The sequence below is a fragment of the Aspergillus candidus genome (genome assembly GCF_002847045.1).
Source record: "Aspergillus candidus strain CBS 102.13 unplaced genomic scaffold BDW47scaffold_16, whole genome shotgun sequence".
In the NCBI taxonomy this organism is placed as follows: domain Eukaryota; kingdom Fungi; phylum Ascomycota; class Eurotiomycetes; order Eurotiales; family Aspergillaceae; genus Aspergillus; species Aspergillus candidus.
In genome coordinates this window covers 212,168-235,290 of record NW_020194021.1, presented here as the reverse complement: position 1 = coordinate 235,290, position 23,123 = coordinate 212,168, and the positions used below count along the sequence as shown (strand labels likewise).

The 23,123-nt window shown below is 53.9% G+C and overlaps 11 protein-coding genes across 11 annotated transcripts; 7 read left to right on the top strand and 4 right to left on the bottom strand.

Annotated features, from left to right (window-relative positions):
* Nucleotides 1-1,138: 1,138 nt before the first annotated feature.
* On the top strand, nucleotides 1,139-1,749 carry BDW47DRAFT_104071 (uncharacterized protein). The gene has a single exon (XM_024812247.1). The coding sequence runs from the start codon at nucleotides 1,427-1,429 to the stop codon at nucleotides 1,601-1,603; it is 177 nt and encodes a 58-aa protein (XP_024673009.1). The 5' UTR covers nucleotides 1,139-1,426; the 3' UTR covers nucleotides 1,604-1,749.
* Nucleotides 1,750-2,932: 1,183 nt separating this feature from the next.
* Nucleotides 2,933-5,977, top strand: BDW47DRAFT_131087 (ketopantoate reductase family protein; the record flags this gene model as incomplete). The annotated part of the gene is made up of 5 exons (XM_024817241.1): nucleotides 2,933-2,966; nucleotides 3,142-3,262; nucleotides 3,325-3,365; nucleotides 3,436-3,865; nucleotides 3,926-5,977. The coding sequence occupies 5 exons, from the start codon at nucleotides 2,933-2,935 to the stop codon at nucleotides 5,586-5,588; spliced, it is 2,289 nt and encodes a 762-aa protein (XP_024673008.1). The 3' UTR covers nucleotides 5,589-5,977.
* A 472-nt stretch (nucleotides 5,978-6,449) lies between these two features.
* Nucleotides 6,450-7,105, top strand: BDW47DRAFT_104068 (DASH complex subunit HSK3 family protein). The gene is made up of 2 exons (XM_024812246.1): nucleotides 6,450-6,959; nucleotides 7,017-7,105. The coding sequence occupies exon 1, from the start codon at nucleotides 6,480-6,482 to the stop codon at nucleotides 6,837-6,839; it is 360 nt and encodes a 119-aa protein (XP_024673007.1). The 5' UTR covers nucleotides 6,450-6,479; the 3' UTR covers nucleotides 6,840-6,959; nucleotides 7,017-7,105.
* On the bottom strand, nucleotides 6,946-8,147 carry BDW47DRAFT_104066 (histidine phosphatase family protein). The gene is made up of 4 exons (XM_024812245.1): nucleotides 7,832-8,147; nucleotides 7,465-7,731; nucleotides 7,178-7,390; nucleotides 6,946-7,100 (listed from the first exon to the last, which is right to left on the bottom strand). Exons 1-4 carry the CDS (start codon nucleotides 8,005-8,007, stop codon nucleotides 7,034-7,036), a joined length of 723 nt encoding a protein of 240 aa, XP_024673006.1. The 5' UTR covers nucleotides 8,008-8,147; the 3' UTR covers nucleotides 6,946-7,033.
* A 138-nt stretch (nucleotides 8,148-8,285) lies between these two features.
* On the top strand, nucleotides 8,286-10,986 carry trm44 (tRNA (uracil) methyltransferase). Its single transcript, XM_024818401.1, has 2 exons — nucleotides 8,286-8,437; nucleotides 8,488-10,986. Exon 2 carries the CDS (start codon nucleotides 8,805-8,807, stop codon nucleotides 10,842-10,844), a length of 2,040 nt encoding a protein of 679 aa, XP_024673005.1. The 5' UTR covers nucleotides 8,286-8,437; nucleotides 8,488-8,804; the 3' UTR covers nucleotides 10,845-10,986.
* A 239-nt stretch (nucleotides 10,987-11,225) lies between these two features.
* BDW47DRAFT_124919 (WASP family protein) lies at nucleotides 11,226-13,425 on the bottom strand (the record flags this gene model as incomplete). Its single annotated transcript, XM_024816322.1, has 3 exons — nucleotides 11,226-11,260; nucleotides 11,323-13,147; nucleotides 13,216-13,425. 3 exons carry the CDS (start codon nucleotides 13,423-13,425, stop codon nucleotides 11,226-11,228), a joined length of 2,070 nt encoding a protein of 689 aa, XP_024673004.1.
* An 895-nt stretch (nucleotides 13,426-14,320) lies between these two features.
* Nucleotides 14,321-14,577, top strand: BDW47DRAFT_124918 (uncharacterized protein; the record flags this gene model as incomplete). The annotated part of the gene is made up of 2 exons (XM_024816321.1): nucleotides 14,321-14,456; nucleotides 14,516-14,577. 2 exons carry the CDS (start codon nucleotides 14,321-14,323, stop codon nucleotides 14,575-14,577), a joined length of 198 nt encoding a protein of 65 aa, XP_024673003.1.
* Nucleotides 14,578-15,116: 539 nt separating this feature from the next.
* Nucleotides 15,117-16,506, bottom strand: BDW47DRAFT_104061 (translation initiation complex factor eIF1A). Its single transcript, XM_024812244.1, has 2 exons — nucleotides 16,373-16,506; nucleotides 15,117-16,137 (listed from the first exon to the last, which is right to left on the bottom strand). Exons 1-2 carry the CDS (start codon nucleotides 16,391-16,393, stop codon nucleotides 15,709-15,711), a joined length of 450 nt encoding a protein of 149 aa, XP_024673002.1. The 5' UTR covers nucleotides 16,394-16,506; the 3' UTR covers nucleotides 15,117-15,708.
* A 185-nt stretch (nucleotides 16,507-16,691) lies between these two features.
* BDW47DRAFT_104060 (uncharacterized protein) lies at nucleotides 16,692-17,467 on the top strand. The gene has a single exon (XM_024812243.1). The coding sequence runs from the start codon at nucleotides 16,904-16,906 to the stop codon at nucleotides 17,453-17,455; it is 552 nt and encodes a 183-aa protein (XP_024673001.1). The 5' UTR covers nucleotides 16,692-16,903; the 3' UTR covers nucleotides 17,456-17,467.
* A 330-nt stretch (nucleotides 17,468-17,797) lies between these two features.
* BDW47DRAFT_104059 (putative chitin biosynthesis protein (Chs5)) lies at nucleotides 17,798-19,684 on the top strand. The gene is made up of 2 exons (XM_024812242.1): nucleotides 17,798-17,959; nucleotides 18,113-19,684. The coding sequence occupies exons 1-2, from the start codon at nucleotides 17,888-17,890 to the stop codon at nucleotides 19,394-19,396; spliced, it is 1,356 nt and encodes a 451-aa protein (XP_024673000.1). The 5' UTR covers nucleotides 17,798-17,887; the 3' UTR covers nucleotides 19,397-19,684.
* Nucleotides 19,685-20,030: 346 nt separating this feature from the next.
* Nucleotides 20,031-21,968, bottom strand: BDW47DRAFT_104058 (putative aspartate transaminase). The gene is made up of 3 exons (XM_024812241.1): nucleotides 20,509-21,968; nucleotides 20,346-20,451; nucleotides 20,031-20,292 (listed from the first exon to the last, which is right to left on the bottom strand). Exons 1-3 carry the CDS (start codon nucleotides 21,586-21,588, stop codon nucleotides 20,228-20,230), a joined length of 1,251 nt encoding a protein of 416 aa, XP_024672999.1. The 5' UTR covers nucleotides 21,589-21,968; the 3' UTR covers nucleotides 20,031-20,227.
* Nucleotides 21,969-23,123: the final 1,155 nt, after the last annotated feature.

Below are 23,123 nucleotides of genomic sequence, written 5' to 3'. Positions count from 1 at the left end.
TTCAAGGACTCGGCGACAGAGTATTCCATACATTCTGAGTATTCCATACAGAATGTATGGTTTGGAGGCTGTAGAATTATCCCCAGCTAGGGATACCTTTCTACACTTCTGAAGTGGCTAGTCATATATGTATCGGCTGTCCCATATAAACGGGCCGTGACCTCTCCCCTTAATCTATTCCAAACGCAGCCATCAGCCACTCCGCTGGGTTCAGACCGTTTGCCGTTTCATCCATACCGCCGGGGATGATGGTGCTGACGATGAGGATGCTGAGAGTTCAGCCATCCGTGCGGGCGCGTGGGTAGGATTTGATCTCCGTCCAAAGAGGCAGAATAAAGTTTTGCTGCATACTTCTATCTCGATCTCCAAGCGGTCGGACTGGCCGATTGATATCGGAGAATAAAATCGGTGGGAACGGTTTAGATTGGGTTGGATTTAGAATTCCGCTTTACACGGTTGATAAAATCGATGATGGGTCTGGATGGGTTGGAAAGAGACTGGAACCGTCTTGGGTCAAACTGCTTGCGTGCTCTGCAAACAACGTAGGATTGAACCGGTGACATCTTACCGTGGGTATTGATCCTTACTGGGCGAACGGGTGGTATGCTGGTGGGGAGGCTGAAGAAGAATGTTCTATCTGATCGCATATTCTCATTCTCTTTCTCTGTTGATGATTGTGGTTGGGCAGGTGGATAATGTAGGGACAAAGAATAGGCCAACGGTGGGTGATTCAGCTGTACTACCTGGTTCTTTCTTCTCCTTCTTTCCCTTCTTTTTCTGTTATCTTTCTTCCATCTTGATGACACTCGTTTTTCTGTCGAGGAGTCGGCTGATGGCAGACCGTCAGTCACACAATCCAATAGAACAAGACATGATCGTTTGACAACATGACAATGGCCCGCATGTCCAGACCAAGGCGGGACAAGAATTCTACCCATTACCCCAGAACACTCCAGTCATGACATGATGACATACTGGGCTCTCATTTACCAAAGCGGAGAAGAAAATCGTTCCTTTCGCAAGCAGCCTGATTCCTTTCTTTCCTTCTTTTTTTTTTCCCAATGATTATTATCATCCTTCTCTCGGTGGATCCATTCTAGCTTGTTACTCAAACCAGTCTAGCACACCAGTGGACAGTGGTCAACGCAGCGTCCAGGTGGCACCCCTCCCTACCCACCATCATCCATCACCAACCAGTAGCATCTCTCACACCGGGTTGGACACTAACTTACCTGCTAACTACTAACTTCCAAGTCTAGCTAGGTAGCTAGCTACCTAGTACTTAGCTGCCGGGCCAATCTGCCCGACCCCGATTGCAGCGTGTCTTGAAAATCCCGGTTTTTTCGACCCTCGACCAGTCAAGTGGAGCCTGAGCGAGACCGAGTGGTTCTTTCTTTCTTTCTTACTTTCTTGATGACGGGGAGCGATGTGCAAATGTCGCCGATTCGGGGAGGGGCCTGTCGGTCTTTTGTGGTTGGCTTTGGTGGATGGTGGTGGGTTTGGTTGTCGTGTCTCACGAATTCTGATTCGAATCCACCTGTTTTTATTTTATTTTTTTTTTCTCTTCCGTCTCTCCATCTGTTTACCCCCTCTGGTATATTAGGTTGTGTCCTTGGTTGGTTCTCATACGGTTCGTACCTAGGTACCAGGTACCTAAGGTACCCCGTAGGTACCTATCACCTAGATACTGATTCAGTCGTTGGGCGCTACGATCGACGTTGCTTTGACTCCTGCATGCTTTGTATGCCTAATTATGATCATCTCCTCTGTCCTTGAATTACGAGAATGGTTCTTCCAGACATAACTAACGGCCAGAATATCCTGGTGTAGTTCCTATAAGAAACTATTATTATAACTAGATAGTAGGAACATAACGTGTACAAATCATGGATAAATAATAAAATAGAAACCAACCCATGATCATACATGGTATATTAATAGTAGAACGCTAATGCTGTGGTTGGGTTTTTTTTTTCTTCTGGACTATTTTAGATACCTGACAGACAACAATTCACATTCCGGATCTGTTTTGGGAACAGTTTAGTATTGACAGAAAATAGATTATTCCTATTTCTAATCTATTTTGTTTCGGTTCCATTATGTTCATACCATCAAATTGATCGTTTTCGCAGACTCCCGTTTCCGTTTCGCTGGTGGGGATCACGGTTGGAGAGCCAGAGGCGATCTTGGGAAGTGATAGAAAACAATACAAGAAAATCAGAATAATCGAGAAAATAAAATAGAAGAGAATCGAATAAAATACTAGAATAATAAAATATTCACCCCAATTCCTAGCTCGGGCAGTCCGCCAGAGAGCTGACCTTTGGTTGCTTTCAAACAACTCCTCCATCCATCAATCTAATCTCTCTCTTTTCATCCTTCACTTACTCATTCTCTCTCTCACTCTCTCTCTCTCTCTCTCTCTCGTTCTGTCTCTCTCTCTCTTCCTATCTCTACACTTCTATCTTCCCTCCTAATCTATCATCCTTTCTTCTCCCTCTTTCTTCCCACTCCCCTCCTTCGTTTGTCCCTTTTCTCCTTGGCTGAACATTATCAGTTTCCCTTCGTGATTCCCCTTACTTTCGTTTGGTTGCTGTCGTTTCTACCGGGGTCTCGATTCCTTCTCCCTGTGACTCTTATTAACGTTTTTACTTGCTTTTTTTTTTCTCGTTTAATTAAGAAGGGAAGAAGAAAAGACATCGACCACTCTCCGCGTTTCCCATCTTAATCGCCTCGATTCTCTTATCCACCGTCCTGGCTTCATTCCGCAGATAGCATTTTTGACTCCCGAGATAGGCTGCGTCAATCGCGCGCCTGGAATCGCTGCAGAACAAAAATCCGACCCCCCCCCCCCCCCTCCCCCCGAACGGTCGATTGTTCACCTTTCTTTTGCGCGGGCGGATCGCTTCTTTCCAATTTTGGATCCATCACAATGGCTCCTCCACCGCGCCTGCGCATTTTATCAGGTTTGTTACCCACCCGGATTTCCCCTTCTCCCCCCCCCCGTCTTTGTTTCCTTCTCTCTTTCGCCTGGGGATCCCTTTTCTTGATGCCCGAATGATCGCCCGTTCCACCGTCCCCCTCTGGTTTTCTTTCCTGGTATCTTCACGATGAGCCGCCATCTAACCAAGATTTGTATAGTCGGGAGCAATGCCATTTCCGCCTTCCTCGCTTGGAGACTTCAGGCAACTACCTCGTGCGATGTGACCCTGGTCTGGAAAAACGGCTTCGAATCGGTGGCACAGTACGGTGTGTCGTTCAAGTATGTCCGACCGGTCTCCGCTCCGCCTCCTCTCCCCGGTGTGACTGACAGCGTCGATCTAGATCCAAATCCTTTGGCAACGAGCGTTTCAAACCTCGTCACGGTATGCTCGTTCCCCGATTCTCCATACAACAGTTCCCGTTCAATCGCTGATTTCTCCCTCCCCAAAACAGTCGTCCGATCCCCCGAAGAAGCGGCCTCGCGAGAGAATGCCTACGACTATGTCATCCTGTGCGTCAAGGCGTTGCCCGATGTATACGACCTCGCGGCTGTAATCGAATCCGTCGTGACCCCTCAACACACCTGCATCCTCCTGAACACGACAAACACCATCGGTGTCGAATCACATCTGGAACAACGGTTTCCGACGAATGTCGTTCTGTCGCTGGTGTCCGGGGTGGAGGTCTCACAGATCGGTGCCAGCGAATTCGAGCATCTGAATTCGTCCGACCTCTGGGTGGGCGCAACCACCAAACAGTCGACCATTCCGTCCTCGATCCAGAACGATATGGCCGCCGCATTGGCCATGACCCTGGCCACCGGCCAGGTGGAATGCAAGGTTTCCGAAAACATCCGCCAAGAACAGTTTGAACGCATGATAGGGTGAGTTTCCCCCGAGCTTTCCTTCCCATCGTGGCCCCTCCCGGCTAACCTATGTGCTAGACCGATCGCTTTCTACCCAACTAGTGTAATGTTTGATACCCCCAATCACTCCCAACTCCTGGAGAAGATTGGGGTCCGTCCGTTGGTCACGGGCATCATCGACGAGCTGCTCCGGCTGGGCAAAGCCAACGGGTGCTCGTTTCCCGACGACTTCGCCGAAAAGGTCATCGAGAAGATGACGGCAAACGGCCCCCCAAGCCCCATGTATCAGGACTTCCAGTCCCGCCGGCCGATGGAGGTGGAAACCTATCTGGGCTCGCCCGTCAAATTGGCATTGGAGGCCGAGGTCCCCATCCCACGCCTCGAGACGCTCTACGCCGCCCTCCACCATGCCAATACTACCAATTTGACCAAGCCCCGCGCCAGTGAATCTCCCCCGCTGGCCTTGGCCCAACCGCCCCCGCGGCTGTCGTCCGCGCCTCCCCCGAGGATGATGAACGGGATGCGCCCTGGGCCTGGAGGCCGGCCCGGACCCCCGGGGATGATGCCGCCTATGCGGCGCGGTCCCTCGGGTGGACCGATGCCCATGCCGGGCCCCATGTCCCGACCACCCAGCACGCAACCGCCCCAGGGCAAAATCCCCCGCGAGCCCTCCTTGGAGGGTCTGGAGGAATTCAGCCACCTGGTCCTCTACGACGACGCCGCTGACGGTGCCTTGCCGCCCGCGAACGCGAACGGAAACGGCTTCCCGGACACGTCCCCCGGGGGCGGCCCCCCGTCCCAGGCCGAACTAGCCTTGCGGGAACGCGAACTGGCCCTCCGGCAGCGGGAGTTGCAGTTCCGGGAACAGGAGATGAGCATGCGCCGCGGTCCCCCCCGTCCCCGCCCCCCGCCCAGCCGAGCTGCCTTCGACGAGGAGGACGAGGACGACTTCTTCGACCCCATGGAGGGCTTGCCGGTGCCGCATATTGACCCCGACAATGTGGACATGATGAGCATCACCTCGCGACGGGCGAAGAAGGGCCCCAGTGCCAGCCAGATCCGCCGAAACCCGGAGATGAATATGAACGGCGGCGGCGGCGGCGGTGGTCCTCGACCGGGATCGTCGTTCCGGAACTACTTTGGCCGGAAGCGTGCCAGCGATCGGATCATGCAGGAGATTCCTGGTCTTCACGATTCGCTCATGGACAACCCGATGATGGCGTACTCGTCCAACCGGTACGGCGCGGTCGATCGGAATCAGATGAATGCGGGCTCGCGTGCCAACTCCCTGACAGCCAGCCGTATGGGCGACTACCCCCCGCCCCCACATCCGCAGAGTCGGAGAAATAGCCACTCTCCCGCGACGCCCTTCGGTCCCCCCGGTCCGGGCCCCCGCATGGGCCGGCCGTCGAACGGCCCCGATGCCAATCTGGGACCGCCCAACGGCTATCCGCCTCGCGGTGGTCACCCGTCCCCCCCTGGACAGGTGCGCGCGCCGGTGCCCAGGTATCCCCCGGGGCAAGGTAATGCGGTAGGTCCGCAGCAAGTTGAACAACATTATGGGGTGAGCAACTCGTTTTCCGCCAAGCCCACTCCCAAGCATAGAAGTCTGACCGGAAGTGCGAGCGCCAGCGCGGAGAGTGGTGATAGCGGGGCCAGTGCCAACATTGACTCCGGAAACTCGGCCCACAGCAGCCAAATCAGTCTGGGCGCGCAGCAGGCCTCGACGCCCGTCCCTTGAATGATATCGCCATGATCCCTTTTTCCTACTCGATTTTTGCTCGACGAATGATCATCTCATAACATTCCCGTTACCATTCGTTTTTTCTTTTCCCTCCTCCCGCTCGTGTCTTGGACAAGAGATACTTGGCAGATGATCGGGTTGGGCGCATCTTCCTCTGCTGTTTCTTTTTTTTTTTTTTTTTACATATACACGAGAGACATAAGGAATATCTTGTCGTTTCATGCGTTCTTTTACTGTGGGGGAGTGATCCGGCGTGTGTATGTGTTTGTTCCCGGTTGACCCTTGAACCCTTTTCTTCTGCGAATGTTCTATCTAATGGAGGACGGGCTTGTTTCGTCTGATAAATATGTTTGGCTTTGCAGTTATACCACCACGTAACCCCTCACCACTGTGCATTCCATCATACTGAAGATTGCTGTACACTATTGTGCCGGCGCATCGTTTGTTTCTTTCTCTCTCTCTCTCTCTTTTCTGCTGTTTTGTTCTGTCTACTGCTGTTCCCACAGCTTTTCTTATGTTTGCCCACTACTGTCCTTTATCTGGGCTCTGTCATGGTTTGGTATCGGCGCAAAAAAAGAGCAGGATCTGATTTATCGGTTGACGACTTGTTGAGTTTGCGTTCTGAATGGTATTACGAGCGGTGTTAGGCCTGCTCTTGAATAGACTGATCATCAATTGATCATAGGCTTGGTAGTAGATTGATAGTAGATCATGAGCGATTTTACAGCTGAGCGCGGTCTTCCTGTTCAAGTAGTAGCAGTAGTGCCTGAGGCATATAAAACACGTGACACGACGTATGGAAATCAACAAACAGACCCGCGCAACATCATCCAAAGCAACACACTCACAACAAGACAACCACATCGACAACAGTATACTTGAATCAAAATGCCCCCCCACCACAATTACACCACCTCCCACCCACAATCCCAATCCCACTTCCCGCGCCACTCCATGCTCCCGGGCACCACATTGTCAGGATCAGGAGCCGGAACAATGTCCGCAACCAAAACCCGCCAATACGCGAACTTGCAATCACAGTTGGCGCAGTTGAATGCCAACCTCGCAGATACGGAGAACCTCCTGCGTATGACGGCCGTGCAGGCGGAGGATATGCGTTTTTTGGGAGGGTATGTGGGGGGGTTGTTCATGGGGTCGGCGAGGGTGTTGGGGGAGGAGGGTGTTAAGGGTTCTGCTGAGGATGGGGATCCTGGTAGGGAGGGGGAGGGGGATAGTAGGGAAGTGTGAGGTTTTTGTACTTTCAGGATATTTTTCCTTGGGAAAGGGTGAAGATGAAGATGAAAGATGAAAGATAGAGGCAGTGGGGGGGAAGGGAATACAGAGGGGAAACTGAGAGGAAAGACTAAGGTATGGCTTGATTTCCAACCCTCACATTGAGATATTTTACTAATTTGTTCATTATAGTCCTATCGACCAAGCACCTAAGTATCCACCACGAATCCTCCTCCGAGAATCACGGCCGGTTCGTCGATGTTACGGTGTTCGTAACTGTTCTTCGTTAGCTGGGTTCTTTCTCCCCACTTCTACCGCGGTAGAACGCATCAGTGTGGAAAGGAGGTATATACCTGAGCGTTCCAACACCTCCGGCTTCAAGGATTAAAGCCGTCTCCTCCAACGACTTCCCCGTCCAGCGCATGGCGAACGCGCGGAGAATATGGCCGTGTGCGACGAGCAGCACGTCGCCCTTTTCGGAGGACCCGTCCAGACAGGGCCCGTGGTGTTTGGCTCTGATTTCGGCGATGAGGGCGTCGAGGCGGGTTATGACGTCTTTGGGAGATCTTTCTTTGTCAGTATACTTTATCTAATGCGAAATGAAAGGGAAAAAAGAAAGAAGAAGGGGAAAAAAACGTACTCCCCCCCAGGACACCCATCCTTCCAAATATCCCACTTCTCCCCCTTCCCCTCCTTAGCGCGCTGTTCCCGAATCTGCGGACTAGTCAAGCCCTCATAGTCGCCGTAGTCCCACTCGCGGATCGCCTCGGTGACCTCGACTTTGGCTTCCGTGCGGATGGGTTCCTCGTTCTCGGACTTGCGCGCTTCTGTCCAGGGGAGACGCTCGCGACAGCCGATTTCGAGGAGCTCGAGGGTGCGTTGGGCGCGGGTGCGGGGGGAGACATAACTATCTTTATCATTAGCATTGTCTTGCCGTAGTATAGTATACTATATGGCCCTTGTGAAGAGTAGTAGTATGTTGGAAGAAAGCATAGAGGGCGACATACACATGAACCAGCTTCTTCGGTGCAATCAACCGGTCATTTCCTACTAAGGCTTTACCAGTCGCTTTGATGCGCTTTTCCCCGTTGGAAGTCAGTGGCAGGTCGGTGCTGCCTGTGTGGCGGCCGTTGAGGGACCATTCGGTTTCGCCGTGGCGGATGATGAAGCAGCGAGGAGCCATTTTCTTGTCTTATTTGCTTTTGATATGGATGTTTGATTTGGGTAATTGAATGGTGTGGTTGAGTGGTGCAGGAATTTATAGGATTGGGAAATTAATAGAGTAAGTGAGAGTGAGTGGTGGGGAGGATTGCGTCATAGGATGAATGATGGGTCGTGCTGAACAAGTTTGGGTTATCGATAGGGTGGGTGGGCTTATCTATGATGTTACTTACTCTGCTCTGCTCTGCTCTTTTACCCTGTTGATGATTTCCGGTACGTAGTATTTTGTTAACAGGTTGAGTGCTATGATGATTGAGATTGCTCGTCAATTACGGTCGATTATCTGTTCTACAGCGTCTGTTTCATGCACACCCGTCCGGGCGAGCAGATCGCCTAGCTTTAACAGGCAGTTGAAGATGAACTTCTGAACTTTATCTGGACTGCAGTAAGGAGTTGATTGTGCCTGATCTGCATTTTTTATATCGACTACTAAATAATGTAGGGCGGTGAATATTGGGCTGTGACAGCAGCCTTGGGTCTGTCACTGATGATAAAGTCTTATGTTCGATAAGCGTATACTGCTCTCAGCGAGGGGATGTGCTCTTTATAATATTAGCTGCTGACTTGGATCTCTCAGTGTTGAATAGTAGTAAAGCTGTGGTATGATACTTGACTGAACATACTGGCTGTTGTATCTACACATTGTGCATGAATAATGATGACTAACAATGCAGCACAACCCCACCATGTGAAAAGCAGAGATCGCAACCCCTCTATCATCTATATCACTTATATACCACCAAACCAAAGACTTAGAGCATGCCCAAGAACAGGAAAAACCCCCGAGATGCATCCAAGCTCTCCGGAAAACCCCTGGCCGACACCCTCGAGCCGTCCCCCATCCTGAGCCCCGAATGGACGACCTCGCGCGACCTGATCGAGCACGACCTCCCCTTCTCTCCGGAGGTGATCAAAGACCTCACTGTCTTCCTGCTGGAGAATATCAACATCAATGCGACGCACCTCTTCCGCGCGGATATCCTATACGATAGCTGGGGCGCGCTGAGCACCCCGCAGCAGAAAGCGCAGTCGTTTGCGCAGACGGGGAATCCCAATCTCGAAGAACCTGCCGTCGCGTCTCTCGCGGACAATGACCTCCCTGGGAGTCAAGCTGACGAGCGCGTCGATCCCCTCCCGGCGAACGACGTGCCCGGCTTCAAGCTCACTCGCACGGTAGTCCGCAATCTCATCCCGCGGAATCCCAAGATCGACCGGCCGCTGGCGCAAACGTGCCATTTCTATGAAGCCACAAACCGCACCGAAACCTCGACTACAACCCGCTTCCTAATCATCTACATCCCCCACCTCACCAAGAAGGAAGAAGTCCCCTTCTACCACCCGCTCCTCCGCGCCCTCGCCACCCTCTACGACTTCACCGACACCACATCCCCAGCCGGACCTCCCTCCGACCAACCCACCAGAAAAGGAACAGGCACCCTCTCCCTCCACTTCCTCCTCTTCCCCAACGAACCAATCCCCACCCGCCTCGAACGCACCCTCCACGCCCTCCTCAGCACCCAAATCCGCCTCGCGCGCGGCACCCGGCTCGCCGACAAACCCCCCGGCGCAACAAGCGGCAACACCAACCCCATCAAAGACAACGTCATCCCGCAGCACCTCGTGCAAAACACCTACCTGCGCATCAAGCTCAAGTACGCGCCTGCTCTGTGCCGCGACTGGGTGGAGGACACCGAGCCGTCGAAGCATGTCTTTGAGGATTTGGCCATCGCGGCGTTCCTGATCGAGTTGTGGAGGAGTATGTACGGGGCTGTTCCTGGAGATGAGAGAGACTCCACGCAGAGTGGTGATGTGTTTCCTGGCTTCGTGGACGTCGCTTGCGGGAATGGCCTCCTTGTTTATGTCCTCCTGCAGGAGGGCTACTCGGGCTGGGGCTTCGATGCGCGAGCGCGCAAAACGTGGGGGATTTTTCCCGAGGACGTACGCGCTCGTCTCCGCGAGGAGATATACATTCCTTCTCCGTTTGCCGATGCCATTACCAGCGATCTCAGCAACTCCGACGGAGTCAGAGAAGAAGAAGAAAATGATGATGATGATGGAAAATATGACTTTGATGTAGGCGTCCCAACACACACGGGCTCCTTTCCCGCAGATACCTTCATCATCTCGAACCACGCGGACGAACTCACCGTGTGGACACCGCTTATGGCCGCTCTTGCGAATCCGTCCTCCCCGTTACCGTTCCTGGCTATACCGTGCTGTTCGCATGCGTTGTCTGGGGCGAGACATCGGTATCCGCCTCCTAAGGGGAGCAATAAATCCAAAGATAACAAGAATCACAAGGCCTCCAATGTTCCCTCCCAAGATGGTAGGGAGGATGGGGAGGATGAACAGCCCATGTCAGGCGACCTCGCCGCCCTCCGGCAGAAGAAACAACAAGCGACGGACCCGTCGAACGCAGGATTCGACTCCTCCATGTATGGATCTCTGACTGCCAAGACGGTCGCTGTCGCGACGGAGGTCGGCTACGAGGTGGAGAGAACGCTGTTGCGGATCCCTAGTACGCGCAATATGGGAATTCTCGGAGGGAGGGTTCGCACGACGAGGGAGTGGTGGGTTAAGAGGGGGCTCGATGATAATAATGGTGGTGCTGCTGCTGCTGTTGGTAATGGAGCCGGTGCCGGTGGTGATGACGGTGAAAAGGTGATGCAGCAAGCAACACATCTAGTGCAAAAAGAATGCAAGACAGAAGGAGGCGTCGAAGCAGCGGCTAAGATATGGGTTGATCGGGCGAGGGGATTGCATCGCGGTCAAGGGAGGGGGAAGCAGCCTAGACATTGAGTTGGTAGACCTGCCTTATATAGATGGATGGATAGATGGATGGATAGATAGACGGATGGATGGATGGATGGGTACCTAGGTACTATCCTGTACTATAGGTATCGTGTATAGAGTTGAGATACCCGTTGTTAATGGATCTACGTAGTTACGTATGTTGTGTGTGTGTGTTGTAGTTTAGCTACGATAATTGCTGTGCTTCTATTGTGGTGGTTGTTGACTACGTTGTATTCACGATGGATGCACTGTAGATGCTATAAGCACCGACTAGGTACATATCTGTTGAGTCCTTCACACCTCATCCACGAGGCCATCAATCACATGCAACCTGAATAACCAGGCCATCATGACACCCATGTGAACAGCTCAGTCAAGCAAAATCCACTAGTTCCAATCATCGTCGTCATCCTTCTCATCATCTGTCATACCAGTTAGCTTTACCACACATCATATTACATGGAGGGGGGAGGGGGAAACACACCACTACCCCGGACCTTCTTCTGTCTCTCCTTCAAAGCCATCTGTAACGCACCCGCCAGTCCCCCCTGAGGGGCACCACCACCGCCGCCGCCGCCGCCCGACGGAGCAGAGGATTCATTGGTGCCCCCTGGGACGTGGGCCGCGCTGCGGTCTTTCTTCTCGGTGTCCTTGACCTTGCGCAGTCCGCCGCCGCGAGACCCGCCTGATCCGCGGATGGCGGCTAGCAGGTCGTCGCGGTCTCCGGCAGGCTTGGGCAGCGGTGGCGCAGCGCCGCCAGCGGGTGGAGGTGGGGGAGGGGCAGGGGCCCCGCCGGGAGGAGGCGGTGGCGGTGGTGGGCCGCCTCGCCCGGGAACCGGAGGGGGAGGTGGGGAAGCCGGTGGTCCGGTGCTGGCTGGAGGCGGCGGAGGCGGCGGAGGCGGGGGCGGCGGAACGTGGGAGGACGGTGGTGGTGGTGGGGGTGGCGGAGGAGGGGCGCCGCCAGTCGGTGGAGGGGGAGCACCGGCTCCAGGGGGCGGAGGCGGCGGCGGTGGAGGGGGACCCGTGCTGGCCGGAGCGGGAGCGGGAACCGGCGGCGGTCGAGGGGGCGGGGGGACGTGAGACGTGGGTGGTGGGGGCGGCGGGGATGGCGGAGGGGGAGCCCCGGGCGACGGCGGGGGCGGAACCGGTCGCGAACTGGCGGCTGGCAGCGGGGGCGGCTGTGAGGCCGGACTGCGGGGCGGGGGAGGTGGAGCTGGCGCGGCTGCCGCCGGGGCATTGGGCACCTTCGGAGGCAGCTGCGGGGGAGCCGCCGGGCTCGCAGAGCGCGGTGGCGGTGGCGGCGGCCCCGAGTTACGACTGGGCGGAGCAGGGGGCGCGGAGACCTTCCGGTCGCCTTGGAAGGGCGGGGGCACGCCAAAGCGCGGCTGGGCGCCATCGTCGGGGGTCTTGGGGGGTCGCGGCGGCGGCGGCGGCCCCGCGGCACCGGAGTGGGCCCTGGGACGCGTGGGCAGACTCGGGGCCATGCTGGCATATTTCCCGGCGTCAGCAATCGGCGGCGGCGCACGGAACCGGGGTCGCGGGGGCGGAGACGGCTCGCGGGTCGCTGGGGGAGATTCCTCATCGGGACGCGGCTTGCGCGACGGCGGGGGCGGCGGAGGCGCCCCCCGTCGACTACCGGAGCTCGCCCCAGTGCTCTGCGGACTGATGGCATTCAGCTTGGGGCCCGGAGGGGCCGACGGGGGCGGCGGCGGAGGGGCCTTTCCTCTTCGGTCCTCCGCCGATGGGGTCGCGTTGTCCGCACTGCTCTGCTTCTGATCGATATAGGCCTTGATAAAATCGGAGTTGTCCGCGATCTGGTCCTCGGTGATGCCCATCTGCAGGAGCTCGTCCAAGAGGCCCTTCCAGGACGGATCGCTGGTGTCGAACGGCAGGTCCTTGCGGGGCGGGCTCGTCGGCAGCGGGGGCGGAGCGACGTGGATGGAGGGGGTCGGGGGGAGATCCACTGGGGCTGGTTGCGCGGCTGGGGGCGGTGGTGCGCTGGGCCCCGAGGCCGACCGGTGGCCTAACAAGCTACCGAATATGGAGCGACCCATGCCATGCTTCTCATTATGGATGGGGGCGGGGCCCTGGCCGCGCATGGAGGCGAAGGGGGTCTGGCGCGTCTCTTTGCTGACATGCTTCTCCCGCTCGTGTACCTTCTTGATGAAGGTCTTGGCCTCTTTCTCGTCGGCAAAGGACAGACCGGCGGGACACTCCTCCAGCTCGAAAGTGTGGAAGAAGGTGCGGTCCTGGTTGTAGGAGAAATTGTCATAGATCTCCTGGTCCCAGATCACACCTCTTTGGGCGGGCTATCATTCAGGGATTCATCAGCAACCTATACTGCGGGGTGCACTCTTAACGGGGTAAAGTGACTTACCGAGACATCCACCAGTTTCAGCCAGAGGGTGCGGCCGACCAAGTCGTTTGCCAGGACCACAGCTCCTTGCAGGCCGGTGTAGACCCACCTCTGGGGATCTGGATAGGCCACATAGAGTCGTGCGACCGCTACGGCGAAGATCTTGTTGGCGGGTTTGGGGACATTCCGCTTGACGGTCTCCTTGTCGGCGTCGGTGAGGATTGACGGCATGACGGAGAGCCGGGGAGGCTAGAGGATGAAGCGCAGAAATCGGCAAAGTTGGGTTGGACGGACGAGGCTGGTTCAGTCGATTCTTAGGGTCGCATTGCAAGGTGGAGGTATAGCGCCGGCGTCGGGCACAGGCAACGACGATAGGAAGGCGGCGTCACACTCTCGAACAGGTGGGCAATTCGAGCAATTGCGAATGAGAGTTGTGGAGAAGAATCGTATAATAGAGAATTGAATCCCTCGTCAGGAGAGGGGAGAAGTGTGAGAACGGGGGCGTTGAATGATGAAGCCTTGAGGAACAGAGTAGTCAGAGAGAGAGAGAGAGAGAGTAAGAGAGGGAGAGAGAGAGGGAGAGTTGGGGTGACGGCAACTCCTTAGTCAGGCAGTTCATTAGGGAGCTGAGTAGGGAGTCCACGATCTTCATTCTTGTATACCATACGCATCACAGTCAATTCGGGGTTCTATTATATATAATCAATAGTCAATTCTCAGTGGACTATCTTCAATGATTACTATAATATCTGAATTCCAGTCGAGGTCCACAGACCATGAAGCAGAGAAGATCAGCCACTATCAGACCACCCACAACCATTCAACCATATAGAGTCAACCTTACACACAAATCAATGCACAACCATGAATTGACATGACCCATAGGAAAGATCCATGTACTTACAGGCTCTGATTTGCTGTAATCTGACCAACGAGGGGATCCAAAGATGGTTGCCTGCTGCTTGTTTGCCCACCGACGTCATCCCGACCATAACATATATATCGCTCATTCTTACTTCTTACTTTACCCTCTCTCTGTCAATACAACTCCTCCACATACACTACAGCTACAGCTACAACTACAACTTCGTCAATTTAAAATAACGAATAAAATAAACTAAACACAATGCCCGTCATCCCCGAAGATCCCAAGAGCTTCCCCGCCAAAGAAAGCAGCAACAAGGGGACCGACTCCCAGCCGGATTCGTCCCAGAAAGCCACTATGCAGGATCATCTATCTAAAGGACCTCAAATTCCAGACAGTTAGTGATTCAACCTGAACTCCGTTCTTCACTTCGATATAATAACTAATCCTGTCTAGACATGCCACCCAAAGCGTCGAGGGAAGAGATCGAGGCTCGCATGAAGGAGTTGAATAAATAGCGGATTCGAGTGCTTATGGAAAGCGTTGAATCTACCTCGATTCAATGTTTGAATGCATTCCTGTATATGATATCATTGTTGAAGACGAACCTGAATCTGACGACACTGTCCATACTACAATGCCATAATTCATCTCGATGAGACAGAAACAGTGACGTCATCTATACAGATGCTATCGATCTTCTGTGATCTTGAGAGACTATACTGTAGACTTCATGGAGTAGGGAAATCTATCCTCTTGTTTAAATTTCAATGATTTACAATTTGGGTACGTAGAATGGGCTATGGCAGGGAGACGCCGGTATATCCTCTCGCATGCCGCGGGGCACTTTGACAGATGAAGATAGATCAGTAAATACATGCTAGTAAACTACTTGCAGAGTAAAATCCACGGTTTCTTAAGTTGGGATTCAGTTTGACATAGTCTCTGGTCATTGGGTATGTGACTAGCCGGATGGACGGAGTCTAGGTAGTTAGGTAGAAAGGTCCTAGAAATATCCAGCCATCTACTAGGAATGAAAACATCTACGATACAACGGTTGAGTAATTCGTAACACCTTCATAATCTATCATCCAGTTTTAAGACAAAAAGAACGAGATGAAACGACGGGAAACAGATAAGAAATCGCTAACACGAACGACCCAGCGAGGAGCCAGTCTCTGCAGACGCGTTGCAACCATTCTCTAGAAACCCGCGACGGCCTCCCACGACGGAGGAGTTTCTAGGCCGAGTGCCTACCGGAACCCCGTCGTGCAACGCCACCGTGCTTCCCCTAACAATGATCCATACCCTGAATGTTGCGGCACCGGGCAGTCCAACGAGGCCTCTGGTGGATGCGGGTGAGGCCCCGTCACAGCCCTATTCCGTCCCTCATCCCTCGTTCCTCGTTCCTCCTTTCCCGGGATCATGGCCAGCACGTCAGAAGCAACAGCCGACCGTCCGGATCACCCTCGGCACGCCAGAAGACCAAAGCTTCTCAACAATAAGGGCGAGTCGGGTGATCCCAGAGAGAGGGACAGATTGACAATAGAGAAAGAGAGAAGAATGAAAAGAGAAGGCTGGTGAAAGAAAACCCCGGTGGGCTCTGGCAGGGCAAGGGTTGCCATGGGAAATAATAACAGGAGAGCAATTTAGAGCTCGTCGACGTCGATCTCCTTCTCTTCTTCGCTTTCGCGGTCCTCGTCGAACTCGACGTTGTCCTCGAGACCATCCTGGCCGTAGGTGTCGGTCTCGTTGATCTTGGCGTGCTCGGGCAGCTCGCCGTAGGCCTTGAGACTGCGGGCCTCGTCGGCCGTGTACTTCATGATGACGTCGCCCTTCTCGTCCTGGTAGTCACGCAGCGAGAGGAGGATGATGTCGCCCTGGTTGATCCAGACCTTCTTCCTCAGCTTGCCACGGATGTGCGCGAGACGCTTCTCGCCGTCGAAGCAGAGGGCCTCAAGACGGCCGTTACCCAGCATCTTCACGACCTGCGCATACTCCTGGCCTTCTTCCTTGAAGACGAGCTCACGCTTCTCGTTGTCGTTCTCGTTCTTTCCACGACGACGGTTCTTACCGCCCTGTTGAGTGTGTTAGCGATACATCTGTATAAAACAGGTTGTGATGGATATAGATATTTCAGATCTGCATGGTCGCCTTCTTGTCTTGTCTCTCCATACATGTCGACCTCCTAAAAGGGAAACATCCAGAGTGGACATCGTGGCAAGGAGCCCCCTACAGAACCCGAAAAGTCTGACCCAGGCGGGGGAAGAGGGGTTCTTTGATGAAACAAAAGGATATGGGGAGGACACATACTTTTCCCTTATTCTTGGGCATGGCGGAAACTTGCTAGTCGCTGAGGGACTGGACAGTCGATGCGATAAGCAGGTAATCTGGGTAAGGAGAGAGAGAGTAGGAAGAAAGGTGGTGAGAGTGGGGGGGGGCGAGAATTAGGGTGGAATTTCGAGGCTTTTGCCTCTTATATAATCTGGTCGCTCGGTTTAGTGGGGGATGTGGCGGCCTGAGCCCTGCCTTAGGCTCGCCACAGGGGTCGTCCAATCAGGAGGATGAATTTTACACCGCCGGTGCCTGGCCGTGGCAGAAAATATTCCTCCAAATCGTCATTCTCGAACGCGTCCATCCTGCATCTTTCTCTCCTCGTCTCATTTTGTTGTCGGATTCAAACAGAAAGCCTGCTAGTTGGCTAGGGATTCAATTTTGGGAACATGATCCCGGATATCAGCAAGTGTGCTCTTGGGATTGCTACGACGTGACGTCCGTCTCAGGACGTGACCCGACCCGACTCCGATCAATCTCCAATCTTGGGCCGGATTGTGTCTGCCCACCATGGTGAAGAAGTACCTTACCTCGCATGGGAAATCTTTCATCTTAAGATATTCCCCCCAAACCCTTATCCCGCCGGTCGCCCAACGATATCTGGACCTCCCGGTTCATCCGCTCCGACCCAAGATCCAGCACATGTACGACAACCGAGACCCCGAGACCCTGTGGTGGCGCGTGTCGTTGCATCAGTTCGGGCAATATAAGCGAGTGGTCCGGTCGTGGACAGCCCGGAGAGCGCGGGTCGCATTCCGGGAGGCCTTGAAACAGCATGGGTTTGACGAGGCAGGCAAGCGATTGGAGCCTGGGACTACGGGGTACGGCTGCATGGATAGCCCTAATGGAGGCTTGAAGGGGTCGTTGGAGGTGATTGTGCGGTTGGAGAGTATCGACGAACCGTTCGCGGAGGTGCAGTCCGATATGCACTCTTCATTTGACCAGCTAGTCGACAAGACGCGAGTTCTGGGGTCGCAGGGAGTAACCTCTTCTACCCCAGCGCGCAAAACGGGCCTGTGGCAACCAAAATGGTCGGGGAAGACGAACAATAATGGGCAATGACATGTATCATAGTGTATTGATAATGTATAAAATATCAGGGTTATAAATAACGAGGGACATTGGGAGTTCTTTGTACTCTTCGGAGAATTGATTCCTTGCCTAATGCACATAAACCCGCCAAATCGATGTGCTTTATTAATTAGTAGTAATCTCAGACGGATCTCTATTTAATAGAGACGTCCTGGAGAATTCTCCATGCTCTACTCCGTACAGAGTATATAATAGAGTAGATGTTAAACAGTCGATCCCCTGACGGCGTAGTTAGAATGGACCGCGCGGCACCGCCTCCTTGGCAGGGTCGCTAATGCCGATCTCGACAAGCCAGACAACAACATCCATTCTTTCTCTCCTCCACCTCCACCTCCCTCCATATCATCCATTACTTACCATATTCCCCGAATTTTGGGAGACTCCCCTCCTCCAATAACTACCATGTTGGTCTCCTTGACCGTGGGCAAGGTGGACGCCGGTGTCGCCGTCCTCCTGACCCAAGATAACCGACTCGTAAGCTCCTTCTCCCTATTGTGGCTGCAGCGCAATGCATGGTCAACCCCTACCCTGGCGACTGTACCAGTCTTCATCACAAGAGAACAGTCAATAAATATACGCGCAATGGTTATTCTGCATCATACTGACTCCTGACCCCCACCGTGGCAGATCGAATTCCCCTCCGTCCTCCTCCCCAGCAACATCACCTCCGGCAGCATCGTCGACATCACCGTCGCGCGCAACCATGCCGCGGAAGTGGCCAATGCCACTGCCTTCCAGAGCCTCCAGAAACGCATCCTCAACACATACGGAGTGAAGACGCCCTCCCCGCCCGTGCTGCGACTGCGCAATGCTACGCAGACCTCCCTGGTGCTGGAGTGGGACCCCGTCGATCTGGCCACGGCCTCGCTCAAGTCGCTCTCGCTGTACCGCAATGGCTCCAAGGCCGGGTCCATCCCCCGTCCCCTGGAGACGCGCAGCACCAAGATCAGCGGGCTCGCCATCCACACCGAGTACTCGTTCCACCTGGTGCTCCGCACGACGGCCGGCACCTACCAGTCGGAGAAGTTGACGTGCCGCACCCACAAGATGACCGACCTGTCCGGTATCACGGTCACGGCGGGCGTGCTGCCGCCGCCACAGAAGGAGGCACTAGCGTCTGCCCTGGACCGCATCGGCGGTCGGCTCATCGACTCGGTGCGCATCGACACCACCCACTTCGTCTGCACCGAGGGCCGCGGCCCCCTGTGGGAGAAGGCCGTCGAGATGAACATCCCCGTCGTGGTCCCCGAATGGGTCGACGCCTGCGAGTCCGAGGGCACCATCGTCAGCGTCCGCGGCTACTACCTCAACGCCGACCCGAAGACCCGCCAGCTGGGTCCCATCCAGGGCTCCACCCAGCACCAGCGCACCATCTCGTCCGCCACCTCCGCTCACCGTCACACTCCGTCGTCCCCCTCCGTCCAGCTACCTGTGTCGAGCGACGGGCGGCGGCCAACCCTGTCGCAGGATCGGACACGACAGGAAAGCAACACTCCCGGCGACCCGCCCATCACCCCGTTCCCCGGCCAGCACATGAGCGGCCAACCCACTGCCGAAGAGAGCGAGGTGGCCTCCGCCGACGAAGACGACGAATCCCCGCCGCCCCCGCCCCCCAAGGACGAAACATCCCTGGAGCAAAACGGACACGCCGAGTCTGTAGACCAGAAAGAAACCAACGGCCATCCGGAGGAGGAAGCGAAAGAGGAAGAGGAAGAGGAAGAAAAAGAACAAGAGGAAGAGAAAGAGCCGGAGGAAGAGAAAGAGGAAGCTGACGAGAAAAAGCAAGAGAAAGGCGAAGAAACCAAAGCACCTGAACCAGAAAAGCTAAAGAAAGTAGAAAACCCATCCGCGGAGGATTCCTCCTCAGCCAGCGACGGAAAGAAGTCGGATTTCAACGAAGTCCCTCTATAAACATCAAGCTTATCAATTGAATCAATTGAGTTAGTCAGTTACCTTAACGAATGGGATATACGGGAATCGTTGAACCAACGTGAGCTTTTTTTATAGCCTCTTTCTGCTTTCTTCTCTTTCTACTCTGCTCTTTGGTGCCTATTCTTCGTGTTGTGTGTTCTATCTATATCCTTTTTCTTTATCTTGATCTTTTTTCTTTTCTTTTTTAAATTCATCTACCTATCTATTTATCTATCTACATATTTATTTTACCCTAGTCTTTTTATCTATATTTTTATAAGTTTATCATTCCTCATTATATAGCGTTTCTTGTGATTGTTAACCACGTATATCATTCAATGTGGCAGGCAAGGTACCCTACGGTAATTTTTATAGAGTCGATTGCGAAAGACGGGGCAGATCGTCTCTCTTCCCCTTTCTCTTTTTTTACTTGAGGAGGAAGAGGTTGTTTGTGTATATGATTTCGTATCCCACTACGCGCATAGGCGGTAGCGGGTCGATCGTTTTGTATATCACTTGCAAGGTAGTTCAATATAGTTTACCCGTTCCCTCTTTCATCGGCACTACTTCTTCTAAAATTGGCATATCATGCCTAAGAATGAATAAATAAATTGAGTTAATATTTTAAAGCTAACTTAAGTCGACAGTATTGTCTGTAAATTCATCTCTCTTTAGATCTATCTTGTATGTACTCAAAAGTAGGAAAACCAAACAAAAATGAAACAATGCAAAACCAAATGCAAAATTCGTTTTCCGTTCCACTACATGCTCTCACATCGTTAGATATCAGTAGGTCGGTCGTGACAAGTCTCGCCGTCACTCGTTGCAAACTTAGTTGACGTTGCGCACTACATTGTCGATGGCCTGGGCGACGTAGGTGACGTTATTTTCGGCCACTGTGTTGATTTGTTAGTATTTCGAGGAAATAAGGAGATGGGGCTTGACGTACAGCCGCTGATGGACGCTCGGCCGGACTTGAGAAGGTAGACGTGGTATTTGTCCTTCAAGGCATAGACTTGAGACGGGGTCAGGCCGGTGTAGGAGAACATTCCGTTCTGTGGAGACTGTGTTAGTATTCATTCGAAAAGAGGACTACAATAGTGACAACATACCTGCTCCACAATGTGGCGCCACGTCCCCGGGGTTTGGAGACGGGTGAGTTCGTCGTACAGCACCTTGCGCATGGACTTAATGCGCGAGCTCATGACCGTGAGGTCGTCGTGCCACTGCGCGGTGAGCTCGTCGTTGGTGAGCACGCACTTGACGATGCTGCAGCCGCCGGTGGGACCCATCGAGTATTCGCCGCGGATCAGGTGACAGAGGTTGTTGACGACGGTGTCGCGGAGTTTCTCGGAGCCGGCGGGGAGCACGTAGTGGAAGGCGCCGACACGCTGGCCGTACAGGCCGAAGTTCTTGGAGAAACTCTGTGCCACGCACATCTCCAGGTTGGGCTTCTCGTTGAGGAAGTAGCGCACGGCCCAGGCGTCTTCGCTGGCGGAGCCGGATGCGAACCCTTGGTAGGCGGAGTCGAAGAAGGGGAAGATCTTCTTGCGCTCGCACAGCTCGGCGATGGCCTTCCATTGCTCTTTGCTGGGGTCAAGGCCTGTGGGGTTGTGCGCGCAGGCGTGCAGCAGGATCACGTCGCCCTGCTGGGCTTCGGCTTCTAGGGTGGACATCATGCCGTCGAAGTCGAAGGAGCGGGTCGTAGGCTCGTAGTAAGGGTAGCTCTTGCGGGGCACACCGACCAGGTCCCAGATGGTCAGGTGGTTGGCCCACGACGGGTTGGAGAGCCAAACGTTCTTGGGCTTCATCTGGTGGGCCAGGAAGAGAGCACCCAGGTGGTTGGCGCCGGTGCCGGCCACACTTTGGACGGAGCCAACGCGGGCCTTGATGGCCTTTGTCTTCTCGGATGTGTCCTTGGAGTCCAGACCGAACATCAGGTCCCGGGCCAGCTCCAGGAAGGGAATGTCGCCTTCAATGGCGGTGTACTCGTGTCGCATGAGGTTGTCTTCGGCGAGGAGCTTCTTCTCCGCCGCGCGCACGACAGGGAGCGGCCACGGCTTGCCCTCATCCGTCCGGTAGACACCCACCCCCAAGTTGACCTTTTGCGGGTGTGAGTCATTGACATATGCGCGGTTCAACGCAAAGATCTCGTCCGCGGGAACGGGGGCCAGGGTGGTGAGAACGGACATGGTGATGGGAGGTAGGAGTGGTGAGTCGAGGAGAGCAAAGGAGGCCGTTAATGACGAAGCCAACAGAATCGAAGATGGAAAGCGGAGGGGCAAAGTCCAAGGTCTCGGGGAAGGGGCGGTGGGGCCTGGCTGGGTAGATCGGATCTTAATCGTTTGTTTTCAGACAAACGGGGAATGACGAGAGATTCCCGTTGAAGGACTAGTTGAGTGATTCAAGATCGGCCACCAGGTAGGGTGGGTTAAATCTCCGAGTCTATAGTAGAACTATAGTAGAGTCATTCACGCATTAACTGAATGAGAAGAATGAGAGGAGTGGAGCCAGATGGTTCGTCCTATTTATTAAGGCTTAGTACAGGCCCCGATATCGCCATCCACGGAACGCAAATTTGGGGAGAGGGAGGGTGTCATTTAGATCAACCTACCTTCTATTTTTTTTTTCGCGCCTTTCCTTCCTTCTTTTCCTTTCTTTTGTAATTGTTTTTTTAGCTTCTGTCATGCAAGGGAATGCCGGACGGAAAAGCCCGCTTAGTGTAGGAAATTTTGCTCCGTGGATTTGGGGACGGTGGGTCCCATGCCATATTGGGCCAACCCGACTGGGTGGCGGCGCCGTGGCAGTCTCATTGAATATGAAGGGGGGTGAATGAATAAAATGCATGGCAACGAAGTGGTTGCACACGGGTTCCATCCTTACCATGGTTGTAGATCTGGCTGGAGGGATATCAATCTTGCCTTTGCTGCATGCACCCCTGGATGAGTGGCGCAAACACGAGGACAAATGCGCCCAATAATAAGATCAGGGTCCAACATCTCAACCGTCACGAGCCAAAGTATGAAATAACGACCTGAGTATCACAAAATCGCTATAGGATGTAGAACTTGGTGATTTTCTCTTCTATTTCTGTTCTTTTGTTTGATCGTGCCTCGGCCTGCCATTTCGATTATCTGTGGAGTGGTTCAGCGAGTGTCCGTCTACCCCGTAGTGGGCCCGGGGATCTGTACATTTGATCTTGCTGTCAGAGATAAGCATGACTGTCTGACAGTCAAAATATAAGAGGAGTCGACATTGTGCTGACGATGAAGTCATCCAGACTAAACTCTCGTGTCAGTCCATGGCTGATATACGATCAAGCCTAGGATATCGTGTCTCAAACAGAAGACACGCTGGGGTCAGACAGGCCGCAGTATATCCGAAATGGATAAGAGAGCCGTGGTATATCATAGAATTTAAGATGATTGTCTCATAGATATGGTTGTTGAACGTGATGATAGGGAGTTCTCATTCGAGAAAACACAGGCTGCTGCGCATGAGTTCTGGAAAGCTGACAACCATGCTGACCTTCACCTTTGGGAAGATCTGCGGGCTGACTCCTCACTCACTTACCCAACAGGGTGTGTCTATCCGATCTTCCTCGACGCTTGTTTATCGGCCTGACCCAATTCGAGGAGCGGAGGGAAGGATGCGGGAGGAAGAGAGCGGAGAAATGACCGAAGAGGGGTCAGTGAGGGGAAGATAAGTGGTGGTCGGAGTATATATC

Bases quoted from the DNA above. Each gene is read 5' to 3' on its own strand.
- BDW47DRAFT_104068 (XM_024812246.1), top strand. From the start codon at position 6,480: ATGCCCCCCCACCACAATTACACCACCTCCCACCCACAATCCCAATCC.
- BDW47DRAFT_104059 (XM_024812242.1), top strand. From the start codon at position 17,888: ATGTTGGTCTCCTTGACCGTGGGCAAGGTGGACGCCGGTGTCGCCGTC. The intron at 17,960-18,112 runs GTAAGCTCCTTC...CCACCGTGGCAG, and splicing joins TGACCCAAGATAACCGACTC to ATCGAATTCCCCTCCGTCCT.
- BDW47DRAFT_104058 (XM_024812241.1), bottom strand. From the start codon at position 21,588: ATGTCCGTTCTCACCACCCTGGCCCCCGTTCCCGCGGACGAGATCTTT. The intron at 20,452-20,508 runs GTATGTTGTCAC...CAGTCTCCACAG, and splicing joins GGCGCCACATTGTGGAGCAG to AACGGAATGTTCTCCTACAC. The intron at 20,293-20,345 runs GTACGTCAAGCC...AAATCAACACAG, and splicing joins CCGAGCGTCCATCAGCGGCT to TGGCCGAAAATAACGTCACC.
- BDW47DRAFT_104061 (XM_024812244.1), bottom strand. From the start codon at position 16,393: ATGCCCAAGAATAAGGGAAAA. The intron at 16,138-16,372 runs GTATGTGTCCTC...CACACTCAACAG, and splicing joins TGCCCAAGAATAAGGGAAAA to GGCGGTAAGAACCGTCGTCG.
- trm44 (XM_024818401.1), top strand. From the start codon at position 8,805: ATGCCCAAGAACAGGAAAAACCCCCGAGATGCATCCAAGCTCTCCGGA.
- BDW47DRAFT_104060 (XM_024812243.1), top strand. From the start codon at position 16,904: ATGGTGAAGAAGTACCTTACCTCGCATGGGAAATCTTTCATCTTAAGA.
- BDW47DRAFT_104071 (XM_024812247.1), top strand. From the start codon at position 1,427: ATGTGCAAATGTCGCCGATTCGGGGAGGGGCCTGTCGGTCTTTTGTGG.
- BDW47DRAFT_104066 (XM_024812245.1), bottom strand. From the start codon at position 8,007: ATGGCTCCTCGCTGCTTCATCATCCGCCACGGCGAAACCGAATGGTCC. The intron at 7,732-7,831 runs GTATGTCGCCCT...TGATAAAGATAG, and splicing joins CCGAAGAAGCTGGTTCATGT to TTATGTCTCCCCCCGCACCC. The intron at 7,101-7,177 runs GTATATACCTCC...AACGAAGAACAG, and splicing joins GGAGGTGTTGGAACGCTCAG to TTACGAACACCGTAACATCG.